Raw genomic sequence first — 17,278 nt, forward strand, 5'->3', positions numbered from 1 at the left:
GTGAAATCGTGGATAAAAAAATGATATAAAAGCTATTCATTCCAGGAAGTGGCCATCTGCATAGAGGCTGACATTTTATCAAAGCCACCACTATTTTAGACAATCAAAATCTTAACGATGTGGATGTGTTAAACTGTAGGTGTGGGCATGGAAGGAGAATGTGTGGGAAAAGGAAAAAGGCACACTGATGGAGCGCTACACAGTAGAGCAGAGCAAGCCTCCGTCACAGGGCGGCGCCGTCCTTTCCACGCTCACCATCAACAACGTCATGGAGTCCGACTTTCATTCGCCCTACAACTGCACTGCCTGGAACTCGTTTGGACCCCGCACCATGATCATCACCCTAGAGGAGACAGGTATGGAAACCCACCAAAATGGCAATTCTATATCACATCCAATGTTCCCTCTAAGCTGCGCGCGTGCACAATTGCGTCTTCTCTGCGCACAGCAAATCATATGGAGCGCACAAAATAAAATCCCAATTTTTTTTCTTTCTGTGAAGACGACGCGCGAACCACTCATCCGCCGGGCTGCCCATTCATAGATATTAATCATTACATTTTATTATTACTAAATCATTTATGTGTAGTAGACATGCACCTGCTTATGGCAGGTGTGATACTGGTGTGTGCCCATAGCGAGCAATGATGATGTTGCTCACACCGGTACTAAGTGTGCTCAGGGAGGTTGTCTTTCTGCCCAGACAAACAAATAATCAGAGGGAACATTGATCACATCTCTATTATGAATTAATATTTAATAGCAGATCCTCTTTATTAAGCACCCCATTTTTCGGACTATACGTCGCACTAGCCGAAGAATGCGAAATGAAGAGGAAAAGTAGATAAGTCGCATGTGTAGGAGGGCATTTTTTAAATTTTATCAGAAACCTAGAACGAACATAAAATAAAGTAACAATCGGAAGAACAACATGCTAAATATGTTTCTGTTAACATGAAAGGTTTTCAGATAAATGTAGCCTAAAAGAAACATAAATCGCCCTTGAGTATTACTTCGTCGCGGGCCCAGCCAAAATATACAAAAACTGTATGTCAAAAATGTACATCAAATGTATCTCTTCAGTTACAAACCTCCCACTAAACACAAAGACAGTGTCAGAATTTCTTTCTGTTTTTAAGTAAGATTTTGAGGGTTGACTAAATGTATTTCTCAAGTTTATTTATTCATTCCAAGAGTCTTATATTCCAAACAGTCTTTTTGATTTCTAGTTTTCAGTTCTTTTTGCATTAACTCATGGTTTCACTTTAGGACAACACATTTTTCCATTGATCTTTCTAAATTCAAAACCTGTTGGTTTCTTTCCTTTCATTTGATAATGAGGTAACTACCCTCTAAAAAAAAGAAAAAAAAACTAGAACTGTTAGATGTCATGATTCTTTTTGGGCGGTGTTGTCTGTTGGATTTCTCGTTTTGTTAAGTCACAGTTGTCATTGTTTAGTTTATTTTTGTTGTGCCTTTCAGACATCGTCCCGGTGGGCATCATCGCCGGGAGTACGGTGGGCTCGTCCATCCTACTGCTCATTCTGCTGCTGGCTATCGCCTTCTTCCTGTACCGCCAACGCAAAAGCAGTGAGTCTTTCGTATCTGTCACACCGCTTTCGCGACATATGCCGTCTACTTCAGCGTTTTATTCAAATGAGCCACATGAATATTCATACAAACGTGGCAAACAGCCTCCAAACACCCACGTGCCGCCTTCTTATTATTCTTGGAATAATCTTTGATAATGTCAACTAGAGAAAGCAGCTGAAAACAAAGTGAGGATTGAAATGTATGAATAATCCGAGTCTTCCAAACATTAAATCCAATGAGGGAATGCTGTTTTGTGTTGAGGGAAAATATGACGAGTGAATCCTCAAGAGCTGACGCTGAATTGAAAAGATGCACAATTATTTCAAGCAGCAGGGAAATGTGGTGTGAGATAGAAAATAAAAATAATTAATAGATGCACATGTTTAAAATGCACCTATAAATTTGGGAGTTGCGTCATAGAAAATCTGAACCACAAAAAATATGAGAAACAATGTGATGAAATTATTATTCAGGTCATTGGGATGGATCTCTGTTTTAAAACCTGCCATTTACATCAATAGATGTCTAATCTGTTTGAATTGGGATCACTGGGCGTGAATGCTCTCCTATTTTTCAGTCGCCCTAACCAAACAATACACAATGAATAGGAAGAAAAATATATAAATTGCACTTGAGTATACGTTGCATTTTGGGGGGCAGCTTTTTAATTTATCAGAAACCAGGAACAAACATTGCAAATTAAAATAATAGTAAAATAGAGAAGATCAGACAAAATAGGCACATTATTTTCTAATATTTTAAATAGTTTTTTTGAATAATTGTAGCCTAAAACAAACCCAGCATAAGCTGTTGCAGGTCAGAGTGGCAAAAAAAGACGCATATAAGTCGCACCTGTGTATAAGTCCCTGGCCTAGCCAAAACTAAAAAGTGTGACTTATAGTCCGGAAACTGAAAGAAAGTATATTAAGGGAGGGTTTAATTTTTTTAATTAGGCTGATATTTCCAAAGTAGAGGTCCATGGCATCATTTATTTCTGCTTATTTGAAACCCAAATTTTAGTTTGGAACCCAAATTGTGGTGTTGGAAGTCTTATATTGTAATGGTTTCACAAAGGTTTTGATCCACCAAAGCGGATGAGGGTATTCCTCATTCAAGCATGTCAAACATGTCCAATGTTTTCTCTCAACTCTCAGTTTGGAGAACATTCATGTTTTCAAACTTCTTGTTGGTGACACTTGAAAACTCTTCCTAGGTCGTCGAGGGGTCACTCTGAGTAAAGCTGACATCAAAGTAGAGACGGTCAACAAGGAGACCCATAGTCTAGAAGAAGAGGCGGCCAACGTCTCCACGGCAACACGCATGGTCAAGGCCATGTACTCGGTGAGGACCTGCGAAAATTGACCAATAAAAACCTTAGAAAAGTCACTTGCAGGGAGCAGCAAACCTTTATGCACTGCTTCTAATTTAATTGTCATAACCAACATATTGCTCATTTGGATATGACGTTTAATGTAAAATAGCATTTTTTTTAATCATTGAATAATTCCTGTAACTTTTAGAGGATTTTTTATTGTTTTATATTTTGCTATATGACGGCTTAAACTATGAAAATACTTTATTTATTATTTTGAATTAATCAATCAAAATATTCAATGTGTTAAATGAATACATAGGAAAGAAATGTATGCAAATGTAATTCAGTTTTATTTTATTCAATAATTACGTATCTATAATTAGAAATTACATTGAATAGTAATTTGTTGATAAGAATGCTCTCATATTCTTTCTTCATTTGAATTCAAGGTCATTCTGATTCATTTATTAATTATATAACATTTTAGAAAAAAGTAAATGAGTACAGATGTTTATCTTACTAATATGTTATATTATATATTCATTCATTCATCTTCCGTACCACGTATCCTCGCAAGGGTTGCGGGGGTTGCTGGAGCCAATCCCAACGGACTTCAGGCAAAATGCTTACCATACCCTAGACTGGTAGCCAGTCAGTCATAGGGCATAAAATATGATATATTATAAATAAAAACCTTAGCATTTTAAAATAATTTTATTTATTTTTTTACAAAAAAATAGCTTAGTCTCTTTCACTTTGATTTGTTTTTACTATTGGTAACAAAAATAAATTCATTTTTAATCAACCAAATTGAAAGTTGAAACTACTAAATTTTCATAGACAAGACATAAAAAAGTCATTATTTTAAAGAAATACATTTTCTTAATTCTTAAATCATCAATAGATAACAAAACATGTCACATGACATTGTCAAATTGCTGACTTAATGTACAACAAATAAATAAGCATCTATTTTACTGAGCTAAGTGAATAAAAGTTACCACTGTCTTCTCTTCCCTTCTTTCCAACATTCCGACGTCTCTACCTCCCTCCCGCCCTTCTTCTTTCTCTCCGTCCGTCCATCTGTATGTTTTGTCGTTTGACGGTTTAGTTTCTGCCCTCTGTCTCCCTCTCTCCCTCCACTCAGCCCTTCAAAGACGACGTGGACCTCAAGCAGGAAGTACGCAGCGAAGGCGACTCGCATGACGACTATGAGCTCAAGGTCAGCAAACATGCAATTCCATCATAGCACGCGATTGGACCTTTTGATGCTGACAAATTTCAAGAATTTCAAACCAATGTTGGGGATTCCAACTACAATTTTCCCAGTTCATCTGTTTGTTTTACCTTCCAGGATCCAACCAACGGTTACTACAACGTGCGAGCGACCACTCACGATGAGGGCCGCCCTCAATCCCGCACCGTGCCCTTACAGGGAGACTTCCGCTCCCCGAAGCCCAGTGGAGGCCCAGGTGCCGGCGGCGCTCTCACCGCCGCCCCGACCGGAGCCCCTAGTGGCGCGGTCCCACCTAGCGGCGTTCCAGGCTCCCGTGCCGGCTGCTATGACCCGCGTCCCCCTTCTCGTATGTCCCACTCCACCTATGCCCATTTCAGTACCCTGTCTCGAGCGGCAGCTGCCCAGCAGGCGGCGACCAATCCGGCCGGAGACTATCCGGGGGATTGCGGGTTGTTGGACGGCAGCACCCAACTGGCCTATGACAACTACGGATACCCTTCGCAGTACCATGGCTACCGCGTGGCCTTTGCACCGCCCATAGAAGAGGGCCCGGCCTACGAGATGTATCCCACAGGCCCGGGGAGCGGACCCGAGCAGCAGAGCCCCGAGGCAGGTCTTGGAAAATACGACGCAGCCACTCGCTTTTCCTACTCATCGCCCCCTTCTGACCACTCCCAAAGACATACGCAGAGGATGCAGACTCATGTATGAAGGCAAAACCACATGTGCTGTTGTTAGCAATATGTACCAAGTAAACACTAACTACAATCAGCAAAGAAGAAGAAGAGAAGCAGTCTTCTGTTTTGGGGAGCTTAAACCTTCCCAGAAATGCATGTGATAGGACTCCAAAACCATTTAAACCAATGGACATCTAATTCAATTGCTACGTTTTTCATGATGAGCTGCAAACGCCTCAAGGACATTGTCCCAAGTTGAATAGGTTGTTGGGCATTTTGTATCCAAGCGACCATGAAGCCTGAGGTTCCAAGTGCTACTCCACCACTCTTCCACTATCAATCTATTTGGTGAAAAAAATCTATTTCCAGTTGATACACGAACAATTCACAATCCCCCATGTCCAAAATCGAACGGGAAGTTAGTCATTAGCATTGAATCAGCCATTTAGGGGTGTATACAGACTAAGATGGACTATGATGGTGCCTAAGTCCCCAAGTGTACCTAAGTCTAACCCATTGACATTCTGTAAGTAGGTCTGCCATGACAGGATCAACATACAGTAAATATCTAAGTAACCACATCAGCCAATTTGGGTGAATTTTAACTACTGATTTTGGTCAGACAGCCAGACATTGGTGTCTGCTTGACTGACTGACCGGTTATAAGAACAATTTCCACATATTGAGATTTTGACAAAAAAAAAAAAAACATTAGTTTTTGTGGACTAAATTCATTGCTTTTATTCTGACATTTTATATCAAAACAAACATATTTTCATACACTGCAGCAACATGGCAGCTTCTTGACTACACAGAACAGCAGGGGTCGGAAGTGTCAGCAGGTAGCAAAGCATCATGCTGATTTTTAAAGTTGGCTTTTTGGTCCATTTTATGACTTGCAGTTTGAACGAAAAACAACGACAAAAAAAGACAGAAATACCTCCCCATCCGGATCCTCAAGTATTAAAATGTTTCTCATCACTTGCACAGTAGAATCGTTTTTCCCCATACGTATTTATACTGAAACTGTGGAAAATCTGTATAAAAAAACATGTAACTGTATTTTTATTCAAAAACACAAAGAAGAAGAAAAAAACATTGCGGACCAAAGTTTCAGAATTCCATGCGAAAGGAGCTGGATTTTTAAGACAGAACGTTTTCAACAGGACAGATTTTTTTTTAATATGGACAAAAGGAGGGAAGTTGTGAGGGAGGGTAATTGAAGCAAGACCTCCCAGACCACCATTCCCGTGACTGCAATGCCTTTTTATGAAGGCGATGGATTGAACAACAAGCGACCGCTCACTTTTGACGTTGGAGTCTTAACATATCAAGCTGCAGACACTTCCAGATCTTGTTTTGATTCTGTAAACAAAAAATATGAAAAACAAGGAAACAACGTGGAAAAACCTGGAAACAAATGCTTCCGCTCTGCAGCAAAAACACTGGGAATTGCTTTGGGAAGTATTTTATTTATTTTTTTACTTTATGGTTGTTAATTTTTGCTATTCCAGAGTGATTTCCTGTGTGTACAGCTGGTGTCCCATTCATACACTACTATATAGTAAACAGATCCTTTGTTAGGCCACAATACAGACTGGCCAATCACAGTGCAGCTCAGAACACCAGTCAAAGTTAAATAATACAATTTTACATTTCCTGAAGTTTTAAATGTATTTTTGCTCTGTGTTTGTTAGCAATCATTTCATGTCAGGGTTTGAAGATGGGGTTCGGGTTTCAAATTATTGTATGGTTTCAACCTATAGTTGGGGTTTCAAATGAGAACTTTTTTACTGGTCCATGTTAAAGTCCATATTACATTCAGGTATACATTATAGTTTGAAACTATTGTTCATGTGCCCTGCAATCCAAATTAATAAGGATGCAAACAATTATTTGGTCTAATTGATATATTGATGTGTTAAGCACAATCTTCTCAATCAAAACCCATATTTTATTAATATATTCATCTTTTAGATGTTTTTTGGTTAAAAAGAATGACTTCATTCATTTGTCCAAAAAATTCAGGTGTGGCCAAAGGTGTGCAATCCACTGATTGCACTTCTAACATACATTTGTGGAAAGCTATTACCAATTACTTACTGCAAGGGTGTTCAGACTTTTTTGCTCCAGGATCACCATTAGCATACCTGTCAACCTCTGCCGATAACTGCCCTTATAAATGATTATGATTCCCCTTACAAATCCCCCAAAAACCTTACAAACACCGTATGAGTCGTACGGTGTTTGTAAGGTTTTTTGGGGGTTTGTAAGGGGAATCATAATCATTTATAAGGGCAGTTATCGGCAGAGGTTGACAGGTATGCATTACAATGGGTTAACCTTCCATGATCTACCTTTTTTTACTGGCCACTGAGAAAGCTCAGCAATTATGTAATGATATACCTCGCATGAGACTCTATCAACATTTATGGCAGCGGCAGGGAATGGGGGTGAAAATCCACTCTGGATTCATGCTAAATCTTACTGCGGACATGGCAAATTCCTGAGAGCCTAGCTAAGGAAGTGGACAGAGGGCAGGTATCAAAATGTTATTGTTGTGCGATCTACCAATAGTACCTTAGGGATCTACCAATAGGTCCTTGGCGATCTACCGGTAGGTCGAGATCTACGTAATGGGCACCCCTGGCTTAGAGTAATAACGTGCATAAAGAGGATGAGCTAATTCTGCACTCCCTATATTTTATAATTTATTTTTTATTTTATTTATAATTATGACTTAAAGCCCTATTTTTAATCCATATTTAAAATGCTGGGCAAAGTTTAACTAGCCAGGGTTCTTGTTACAAATTAAGGTTTTAAAATGATGTTGGGAATTATCAGTTAGAATTCCAGAATATGGTTTCAAGTCAGTTCAAATTAGATCTTCAACACAGGGTAAAGATTCCAATTTAGGGTTTCTAACCCAAAGTTCCTAAGTGGGGCAAAGTAGTACAGATCCAAATTTGAATTAGGATTGATTCAACATAATTTTCTCTCCAAAAATCTGACGTTCCTTCAGAACATTTAAAGTTTAAGGCAGAACTTAAGTGGCCAAGTTGTCAAGAAAACTTCCCTGATATGATCATCTAAGTTGCATTTTGTCTGTTTGTATTTTTATAAGAACAATTCAGCCAACCAGTTGACCCAAATGAAAACGAGGACATATTTCATGCTCAGCCACACTGGAAGCTACTTTTTTCACTCTACTGCAGCCAAAAGAACGGCTGATACATAGTGTCCGTTTTGGGGGTGTCTGTGCAAAATGTTGACTGAGGTGATGCAAAAAAAAACTTACGTATACAAAATAAAAAAGACTGATGATGGTTTGACCGAAATTGGAAACAATCACGTCTGCTTATGAAAGCACTATTTTGTATCAACATGTACAAATTTTCATGGTCCACTTTTGACATTATTGTGTGATGCCCATGTTTGATATTTCACAATGTATGGTTGCATTTTTTTTGTCGTCATTTTTCAATGTCACATTTTCCCATGTTTCAAATTATTTTTTCATACAATTTCAGAAAATAAATGAAAGAATTTCATATAAAAAGAAAAAAAATCCCCTATCATTTCATATTCATTTGTTTACCTAGTGGTAAATATTCAAATGTGATAATTCTACTTGTTTTCTATGGGCGGATATTTGTATCAGAAAGTGAATCGGAAAATGCTAAGATGAATCTTAATTAACTTGAGTCTGAATTAGTCAACTTGAATTAGAATAACATAATTTTAAGTTATTAATATCTTTTTTTTGTAGATGAATACATGCCCCTGTGACTCGCTTTCTTAATTCCAACATGTCGCATGAGAAAAAGAATGAGTGTACTCATCTACACTTTTTCCATTGAATCAAGTCTGATACTTTACTGCCATCATTGGTTTTAAGAAAGCGAATCCTACATATTACATCATTTTTTGTACAATTTCAATAGTTATGGACGTCTGTGGATCTTGATAGTTTATTTTTAAACATGATTTCATCATTTAATTGGTGTGGAAGTGTGTGTGGGGGGGGACAGTGAAAGTGAGACTTGTTAATATTGCCATCTAGTGTTAAAGCTGAGACGTTCCACAGAATGTAGACCAAATTTAGGCTTCCTTTACGTGCCATATTCAATGGAGTTTTCATACTTTGCTACCAGCCACTAAAAATTGGGCACCGGGCCACAGTTGGACTCCGGCCTAATCCATCTAACATCGTCGTCTTATTTTGAAATGTGAACTTTCGTAATCACTTGACTCATACCTTTAACCTCACAGGCCTTGTATTGGTGTGATGATTCAAGTTTCCGAGCTCACTCTACCACCCTCTACGAACTGTTACAGCAACCAAAGAGTCAAATTGTAACTGTTAGTTGCCCTCTAATATTGTATTTATTTTTTCACAATAACTCCCTCATTTGTCTTTCCGAAGACCTCATTTCCCTTTCCTTTCTTCAACTTCTGCTAATTCGCCATTATCCCACAATAATTCTGACTTATTCCTTTCACTTTCACCTTGGGTGTACTCCATTCCTTGTCTCACCTTGTTGCGCCGAGATGAAAAATGTCCAGAAAAGGAGCTCGGCTGCCCCATCTTTACTTAACGGGATGTCGGAAATGTTCTGCTTTCTCCTCCCGTCTGAGGAATAATGTCTGAAATAACCTTCAGCGCTCCACTTCTCTTCCTCCCCTACTTCTCCATTTATTCCCCCCTTCACATCTCAAGCGGTCGTCGGGCGGATTATGGCCCCTCTCATGGCTGGCACCGCCGAAGATATATTATCATATTAGTGCAAAATGATGTCATGCTATTCAAGACGTTTGTCCTTCGCGCACCCTCTGATATCCCGCCCCCCAAACTGAAGTCCCCCACACTCTACTTTGCACATGGTTATAACAATCTACAGTGGTACCTCAACATACGATCTTAATCCGTTCCGGGACTTGAGATCGTATGTCGAGCTTTTCGTAACTCGAGCGAACGTTTCCCATTGAAATGAACTAAAAACAAATTAATTTGTTCTAACGCTCTGAAAAAAACACCAAAAACAGGATATTGGATTGGAAAAAATGTTTCATTTCTTCTAATTCGCCATCTATTAACAAAGTAACACATAACTAGTGGTTTAATAGTAATAAAATGTGTTTACTATAACTAAAATTGGGCGGATTTCGCCGACAGGAGAGAGAGACGCACAGAGGGGCCGGGTTGGGGTCGTAGTACTCGACTAGGTTGGTAGGCGACACACCCTTGTTCCCCCGGCCACAAAGAGGCGATCCTCTAATACTTGGAGGCCAAAGTTGCTGCGTGGATACTGCATGGAGGGTAAGCGTCTGTGTCGGGGTCATACGCCTCCACGCTGTCCAGACGCATGTTGCCGTCAAATCCACCGATCTTCAGGGGGAGGTAGGTTATAATTTGCAGATCACAGCCTTTATTTGTTGCAGACCCCACTATGTATTTGGGGGATACACAATTTTGATAATACAATGTTTGGGCTGTACCAGTAATTTCAATAGAGCAAACAATTCAAAGGTTCACTATAGCAATAAATTTTGCGTGACCTAATTTGATCTTAAAAATAAGAAATCTTGGTTGTATTCATAAATATACTAAGCATGTGGTTTGCTGCTCTCTGGACTGTTCTTAAAACTCAAGAATCTTACTGGGATCTTGAGTACAGTAATTTGGAGCTATTGGTGTTCTTTCTACAGCGATGATTACGGTTAGATCAGCCCAATTACTGTGAAATATTGAATACAAAAATAGTGTAATTGCTGTCGTCTCTTGCATTCTGATCCCGAAATTTCATTAACCTAGACCTTGTAAATGTACCCTGACAATCCCAATAATACTAAGAGCCGATATTGCACATACTGCATAAATGTGGTTAGCATACGCGACGACTCCAGTGCCACTCCGACAGCAGTTCATTGGGGCCATCCTGGTCCGCTGGTTGGTCTCTGGGGGTGTGCGGTCGATTGGTCGCCGGTCTTTTGGTCGCCGTCTTCTGGTCGCCGGTCTTTTGGTCGCGGTCTTTTGGTCGCCCGGACCGCGACAACGGGCGACCAAAAGACCGGCGACCAAAAGACCGACGACCAAAAGACCGGCGACCAAAAGACCGACGACCAAAAGACCGGCGACAAAACAAGGTAAAACAACACGGTCTACGCATCAATAAAAGCCAACAATGACCATAAGCAGTTTCACTGAGCTGACGTGTGAGTGTATAAGAGTTTGTATGTGCATGCGTTGTCCCTTTAAGAAGCTACGTCAGTCAGGGTCTTAACAAGTTCTCCAACAAAAAACAATAAAAGTCCGGGAAATTTGGAGCTTTTCTTTAGCCTAATAATTACTAGGGCATTAAGTATGACTAAATAGTAATTCGCAGTTTGTATTTAGGGAATTTGAGCAACGATTTAAATGGTAATTATCAATAACCTTCCGGGCGACCAAAAGACCGGCGACCAATCGACCGGTGACCAATCGACCGTGTACCGTCTCCGGGTTGTAATACTCTGCCGTTCGCAAAGGCTCATTTCCATTAAAACCACCACACCATATATAACCAAGAGAACTTATTTACAGAATGTAGACCTACTGTAAATCATCAAAATAATCCCAAAGGCCTTCACAAACACACAACTGACATTTGAATATTACATATTATAATGTTGATTGATAGTAAATTAAATGAACATAGTTTAAATTGTAATTATAGATCATAAAATCCATAATAACATGATAGTTCTAAATCTATAAATTTCTCACTTGGAAGCGATTCTACGTCTTTAACGCGCCCCCTGACAGGAAAAGCCAACAGCCTATGCACAGCTATTGTTGAAATTATCAACATAGACGTGGAGCTCCCTCTTGCGGTTTTGTTTAAAAATAACATCTGTCATGATTTAATAGTTGCACTGCACTGGAGTATAAATCTATAGTCAGAAAAATACAGTATCTGATGCTCTCTAAACCATACTGTGAGAATATTTGCGTTTTTACAATTGTGGCTGCCCACAACGGCAAAGGAAGGAAGCCACCTAGAGTTTTTTTTTTCATTTAAAGGAGTAATGGAGATTATCATATATAAGTTTAAAAAGCTTTACTAATTTCGGTAGGAATGTAAATATTCTTAAATGTTATTTTTTTGACAAATAGTGGATCTTGCTGCTTTCTGGGCTCTTGATCTTCTCAACTGTTACAATGTAGTCAACCCCCTTGAGATCCTACATGTGAACATGTTAGTGTACAAAATGACTACACATGAGTGGCATACTGGGCATTCACTTTCTTCCTCCAATTTAGTCGACCAACAAATCCACAGATGGGGAAATAACTACAGCATGGACGAGGGCGCTAGAGACGGTGATGGTGCAGCAACAAATATCCTTTAACATAAACTTTGTTCACATTAGAATCTCAACTTTTTATGGACCAGATGTGAAACCCAACAGACTTTAGGAAAAGGGAAGCTCGAGCATGTTTTTTCTTTGGACATTTTTGTATTGGACGATACGGTGAAAGAGTACTAGTTAGCATGTTCATCTCACATTTATGATATCTAGTTCACACCCCGGTGGGTTGACCTTCCTGCATGGAGTTTGGATGGTCTCCCCATGCCTGTGAGTTCCGGGTACTCCAGTTTTCTGACACATCCAAAATAACATGCATACTATGCGGGTTGAACACGAAATTGTCCCTATGTATAAGTGGGAACATGGATGGTTGTTCATCTCCTGTGCCTTGCAATTGCATGGCAACCAATTCAGGGTGCCCCCTACCTACTGGCCACAGCTGGTTGAGATGGGGCGACATTTGAGGATAAGTGGAACGGACAATGAAGAAAATCATTTTTTGTATTGAAAAAAATTTGAACAAAATTATACAAAAATTATACAAAAACATTAAAGTAGAAAATGTGCAAATAAAGTTGAGGTAATAATAATTCAAAATGTTCTCATGTTATGCTTTAGCACATGATCAACAGAATAATGTACACTAATATAAAACAAATTGGTTTTGGAAATACCATAATATTGTGAATATACAGATGGAAGATTAAATGTACCTGAAATTTTAGATCTCAATTGATTTGAACGCAAAATCCATGACTAGTGTTCATCAGTCCTTGTGTTTCCCTGAAGCTTAACCTAGAAGTTAGATATCGTACCTGAATAAGTAACTGTGCAACAAAAGCCCCACAAAGAGGGACATTTGCATTCCAAAGTTGTTAGCAGTTGTCCATCCAGATTCATGGCAAATTTAAAAAAACATTTATTTAAGTAAATTTTGTCAGAATCTCACTATTGTAATACTGTAGTTAATTTTGCACCCCAAAGTTGTTAGCAGTTGTCCATCCAGATTCATGGCAAATTAAAAAAAAACATTTATTTAAGTAAATTTTGTCAGAATCTCACTATTGTAATACTGTCGTTAATTAAACTCAAGATTAAAACTATCAATGCATGTTAAAGTTCCATTTTTTGGGTGGTTTTTCAACAATAATAAAATCCGTTTTTTAGACTTCGTCTTCCATATCGAGTGTATCGTCCTCCAAGAAGAGCAAAGGCAGGTCATTCCGTAGCATAGTATACTGAGCAATGTTTGGCAAGCCAGACATCACGCAACAGCTCAGAGCACTTCGAGAGATTCCCATGTCATTTGCCGCAGCCCAAGTGCCAAGTTTTAGGTCATAGTACTCCACCAAATTGGTTGTGGAGACGCCATTGTATCCGCCGGCCACAAAGAGACAATCCTCCACGACTTCAATGCCAAAGTTACTCCGAGGACACTGCATAGGGGGCAACAGAATCCAGGTATCTGTCTCGGGGTCGTAGGCCTCGGCGCTGGCCAGGCGGTCGTCGCCATCATAGCCTCCAACCTTGAGGAACGTAAGCAGGTTCTTTAACAATGCAATATACAATACAAAAGAACACCACGAGGAAGTCAGCCTTCCACTTACTGCATACACATGGCCGGCATGCCCAATTACTCCAATGCCACTGCGGCGGCAGCTCATTGGAGCTGTGGTTGTCCATTGGTTGGTCTCTGGGTTGTAATATTCTGCCGTTTGCAGGGACTCATTCCCATTGAAACCACCGCAAATGTAAACCTGCAATGGAATTGATTTTTATTGAATGGACAAAATATTTTTTTTTCCATGATCTGCTCACAAACCAAAAGAAAAACCCAAATTCTTAACACTTTATTGACGTTATGGGTGAGTGCCCACCCCAAAAAACAGATTTTGGAGTGCAGTTTTCTGAATCACTCTTTAGATGATTGGCAGAAATCCCCCAAAATTTCGACCCTTGCTACTCTGAACAAAATGCCAAACTTGTTTGTTTTGGATAGGAGCTTCAAGCATTTCGAAAGCATTATCACCTCCTCAGAACTGCTGTATGGTTCGACTGAGCAATTCATGTATCCCAAATATTGCCAGGCGTCGCCTGTTGACTTTTTCTGTTTTTCAATGCATTGTGTATATTTGATGCTCTGATTTGAAAGTGATTTCAGCACACAGTTCCCATAAGTGCAACCATTAGTTTGAAACTTCAAAACCATAATTTGCCCACAAACCCTGATCAATATCATTTTTAAAATACCATAAATGCATCACTATTGCTCTATATCAAGGGTGTCAGACTCGGGTTGGTTCGCGGGCCGCTTTAACGTCAACTTGATTTCACGTAGGCTGGACCATTTTAGATATAATATTTAGATATATTTTCTTAATAAATGGATTAAAAGAACTGGATTAAAAGCCCTGAATATTCAGTTTTTTATGGATCTAAAACGATACTTATTTTAGCTTTTTTTATATATTTTTAGATTTTACAAAATTATTTTTGAACTAAAAACACAGAAAAAAAATGATTAAAAAATTACAATTATTGATTTAAAAGGGGGGAAATCAGGAAATTGAATATACATCCATACTCTTCATTTTAATTTGATCCTAAAACAGAAAGTTGGCACTCATGATTTACTTTCCCGGGCCACACAAAATGACGCGGCGGGCCAGATTTGGCCCCCATGGCGCCACTTTGACACATGTGCTCTATATAATAACCGATTAACTTAGCTATCAATCAAACTAACTGTGTTTACAAGAACTAAATCTTGAGTTTGGTTTTGAAAGTTAAATTGAATTGAAGTGTAGTGAATGTCTTTATTGCCATTATACAAGCAGAGAGATTTAAAGCTTCACCATGAAGCGCACAAATAAATAATCAATAAATTAGTAATAAATAAGTGGTCAATGTAATAAGTAGTCAACATGAATAAGTGGTCACATAAATAAGTAGGCAGGTACAAAAAGTGACTAAAGTGGTTAGCAGCCTATGGAGTATGGAAGTTTTTGGAAACCTAATGGAAGTCGGAAATAATCTTCCACTTTGGTTGAAAAACTGCGATGGTTAACGTAGAGGTTGAATTACCCACCTTGTCATTGAGGGCAGTGCAGCTGGCATCACTCCTTTGCTCTTGCATACTGGCGATCAGAGTCCACTGGTTGGTCTCAGGCATGTAGTACTCCGCCGTCTTTAGTCTTACCCGTCCATCGTGGCCTCCTATTGCATAGATGCACCCATTAAGCACTGTGACGCTCACATAGCAGCGGCGGAAGTGCATGGGCGCCACTTCCTGCCAGGTGCGAGTGTTCAGGTCAAAGCGGCTGACGGTGTTGTAGTGTTCCGTGCCGTCAAAGCCGCCCAGACAGTAGATGGCGTTGTGGAGAAAGGCGGCACCACAGTATGCACGCGGTTGGTCCATATCGTCCAGAAGGCTTACCCAACTGTTGGCGTGGATGTCGTATGCTTCTATGCACTGGGTCGGGTTGACACCACTCCAGCCTCCGATTGCCAGAAGGATGGCAGAGGGCAGGCGAGGACGAGCGACTAGGTTGCAGAATCCTGACACGGAGTTGGCTTTCATGTGACGGATCACCCGAGTGGCGAAACCGACCATGTCCAGACACTTTCTGCTGTTTTGCACCATCTGATTGGTTAGCACGTTAACGGTGATGAAATCTTCACTGGTCAGAGCCAAGCGGACCTGCAGTGGACAGTGGAGAAGTAGACAAATTATTAAATCGGGTGTTCGTTTCTCATTCCTTTTGAAATGTAGACAATATGTTTGAGCTACAAATGTTGCTTTATAGCATGGGTTGCAGGTTGTTGTAAACGTTGGCTTCAAACCAGCCAAAGGTTTTTGAGAATTGGTTTCGGCTTCAAACCAGCCAAAGGTTTTTGAGAATTGGTTTCAGTTTCAAAGTAGTCTTTTAAACCTGGGTTAATTGTTGTTGATGTTAACCACCTCAGGTCAAAGTCAGGCTTTAGAATGAGGTTTGCAAGCGTTAAAAGCCTGCTTATGATACGGTTATGTGTATGATTATGGTACACTTGGCTTCCAAACTCTGCACCTGAAATCATGGTCTTTTGCCTGGTAATAATTCTCACAACAACCGTCATACTAAAGCAATGAAATGTTCCTCCGATACAATTTAAGAAGCTTGTTTCACTCACCCGAGCTAGAAGCACAGCCAGGTTCCTGCCCCGCTCACAGGGCGAATGCGCAATCCAGTGCAGGACAGCCTCGTACACTGTATTCTCCTTCTTTACAATCAAGTCGTCCCGGTCTAGGATTTCGCACAGGTCTTGAACAGAGAGTCGGCGGAGCTCGTGCGAAGCGACCACATCCTCAAAGTGGTAGAGGATGTACTGGTAGGCCTCAAGCTGGAGCTGGGGCATGTAATAGTTCCTGGTGAACTGCCAGATGCCCACGCAGTTCTCCGGCCTGAGCTGCTCTGTTAGAAATGCGCAGCAGGTTTGAACAATAGCAATCATATTGAATTCATCGGCCGCAATCAACAACTCCTTCACATTGTCCTCTGTCACCGACAAGGTGCCGGTGTATGCAAAATCGACAATGAGCTGCATTAAGTGAGCCGTCAGACCACGTATGACATACACCCTCTGGTCTGGGGTGGACCAGCGTAGAAAGAGGGCTCTGAACAACCAGGAGACAGACATACAAGATCAACTTGAATTGAAAAGGTCCATAATTTTCCATTGACTCTTCCCCCCAACTCACCCAAAGTAGGGGCTACAGTTGCACAGGATGATCTTATGGATGTGGAATTCGGTGTTGTCTACTGCGATTATAGCATCGCTGAGACCTTTGGTGAGAAGCTGTAGAGGGCCACACGCCGACGGACTTTCGGAAGTCATCATGAATCTTTTGCCATGTGTTCATAGTGCGGCTGGGTGTTGGCCCCGGGTCCGAGCGCCAAGAGTTTGGGGAGGAGGAGGGGGAGGGGGCAGGTGGGGAGGTGGGCTGGCGGCAGTGGTGATGGGAGATATGCTGAATATGGCGGAATTCTGTGTAAAAAGAAGACGACTACACGGTGACGTCATCCGCATCATCAAAGTCACAATGCTCTCAACAGAAGGCAATCA

At 40.3% G+C, this 17,278-nt stretch overlaps 2 protein-coding genes across 3 annotated transcripts in view; one reads left to right on the plus strand and one right to left on the minus strand.

The window, feature by feature from the left end:
* Positions 1-6,992, plus strand: part of kirrel1b (kirre like nephrin family adhesion molecule 1b) — a 57,725-nt gene extending 50,733 nt beyond the window's left edge. The window contains exons 11-15 of one of the 2 annotated variants that reach the window (XM_077616031.1): positions 140-356; positions 1,483-1,590; positions 2,807-2,934; positions 4,020-4,130; positions 4,263-6,992. In XM_077616031.1, the coding sequence (XP_077472157.1) occupies positions 140-356; positions 1,483-1,590; positions 2,807-2,934; positions 4,020-4,130; positions 4,263-4,856 (1,158 nt within the window). In that variant the 3' untranslated portion in view covers positions 4,857-6,992. The remainder of the gene's footprint in view (positions 1-139; positions 357-1,482; positions 1,591-2,806; positions 2,935-4,019; positions 4,131-4,262) is intronic. The other variant, XM_077616032.1, reaches the window with a different exon arrangement.
* Positions 6,993-12,779: 5,787 nt separating this feature from the next.
* LOC144085913 (kelch-like protein 10) lies at positions 12,780-17,109 on the minus strand. Its single transcript, XM_077615601.1, has 5 exons — positions 16,914-17,109; positions 16,346-16,829; positions 15,264-15,875; positions 13,783-13,932; positions 12,780-13,701 (listed from the first exon to the last, which is right to left on the minus strand). The coding sequence occupies exons 1-5, from the start codon at positions 17,051-17,053 to the stop codon at positions 13,339-13,341; spliced, it is 1,749 nt and encodes a 582-aa protein (XP_077471727.1). The 5' UTR covers positions 17,054-17,109; the 3' UTR covers positions 12,780-13,338.
* Between the last annotated feature and the right edge of the window lie 169 nt (positions 17,110-17,278).

This window comes from Stigmatopora argus, chromosome 12 (assembly GCF_051989625.1).
Source record: "Stigmatopora argus isolate UIUO_Sarg chromosome 12, RoL_Sarg_1.0, whole genome shotgun sequence".
NCBI classification, from domain to species: Eukaryota; Metazoa; Chordata; class Actinopteri; order Syngnathiformes; family Syngnathidae; genus Stigmatopora; species Stigmatopora argus.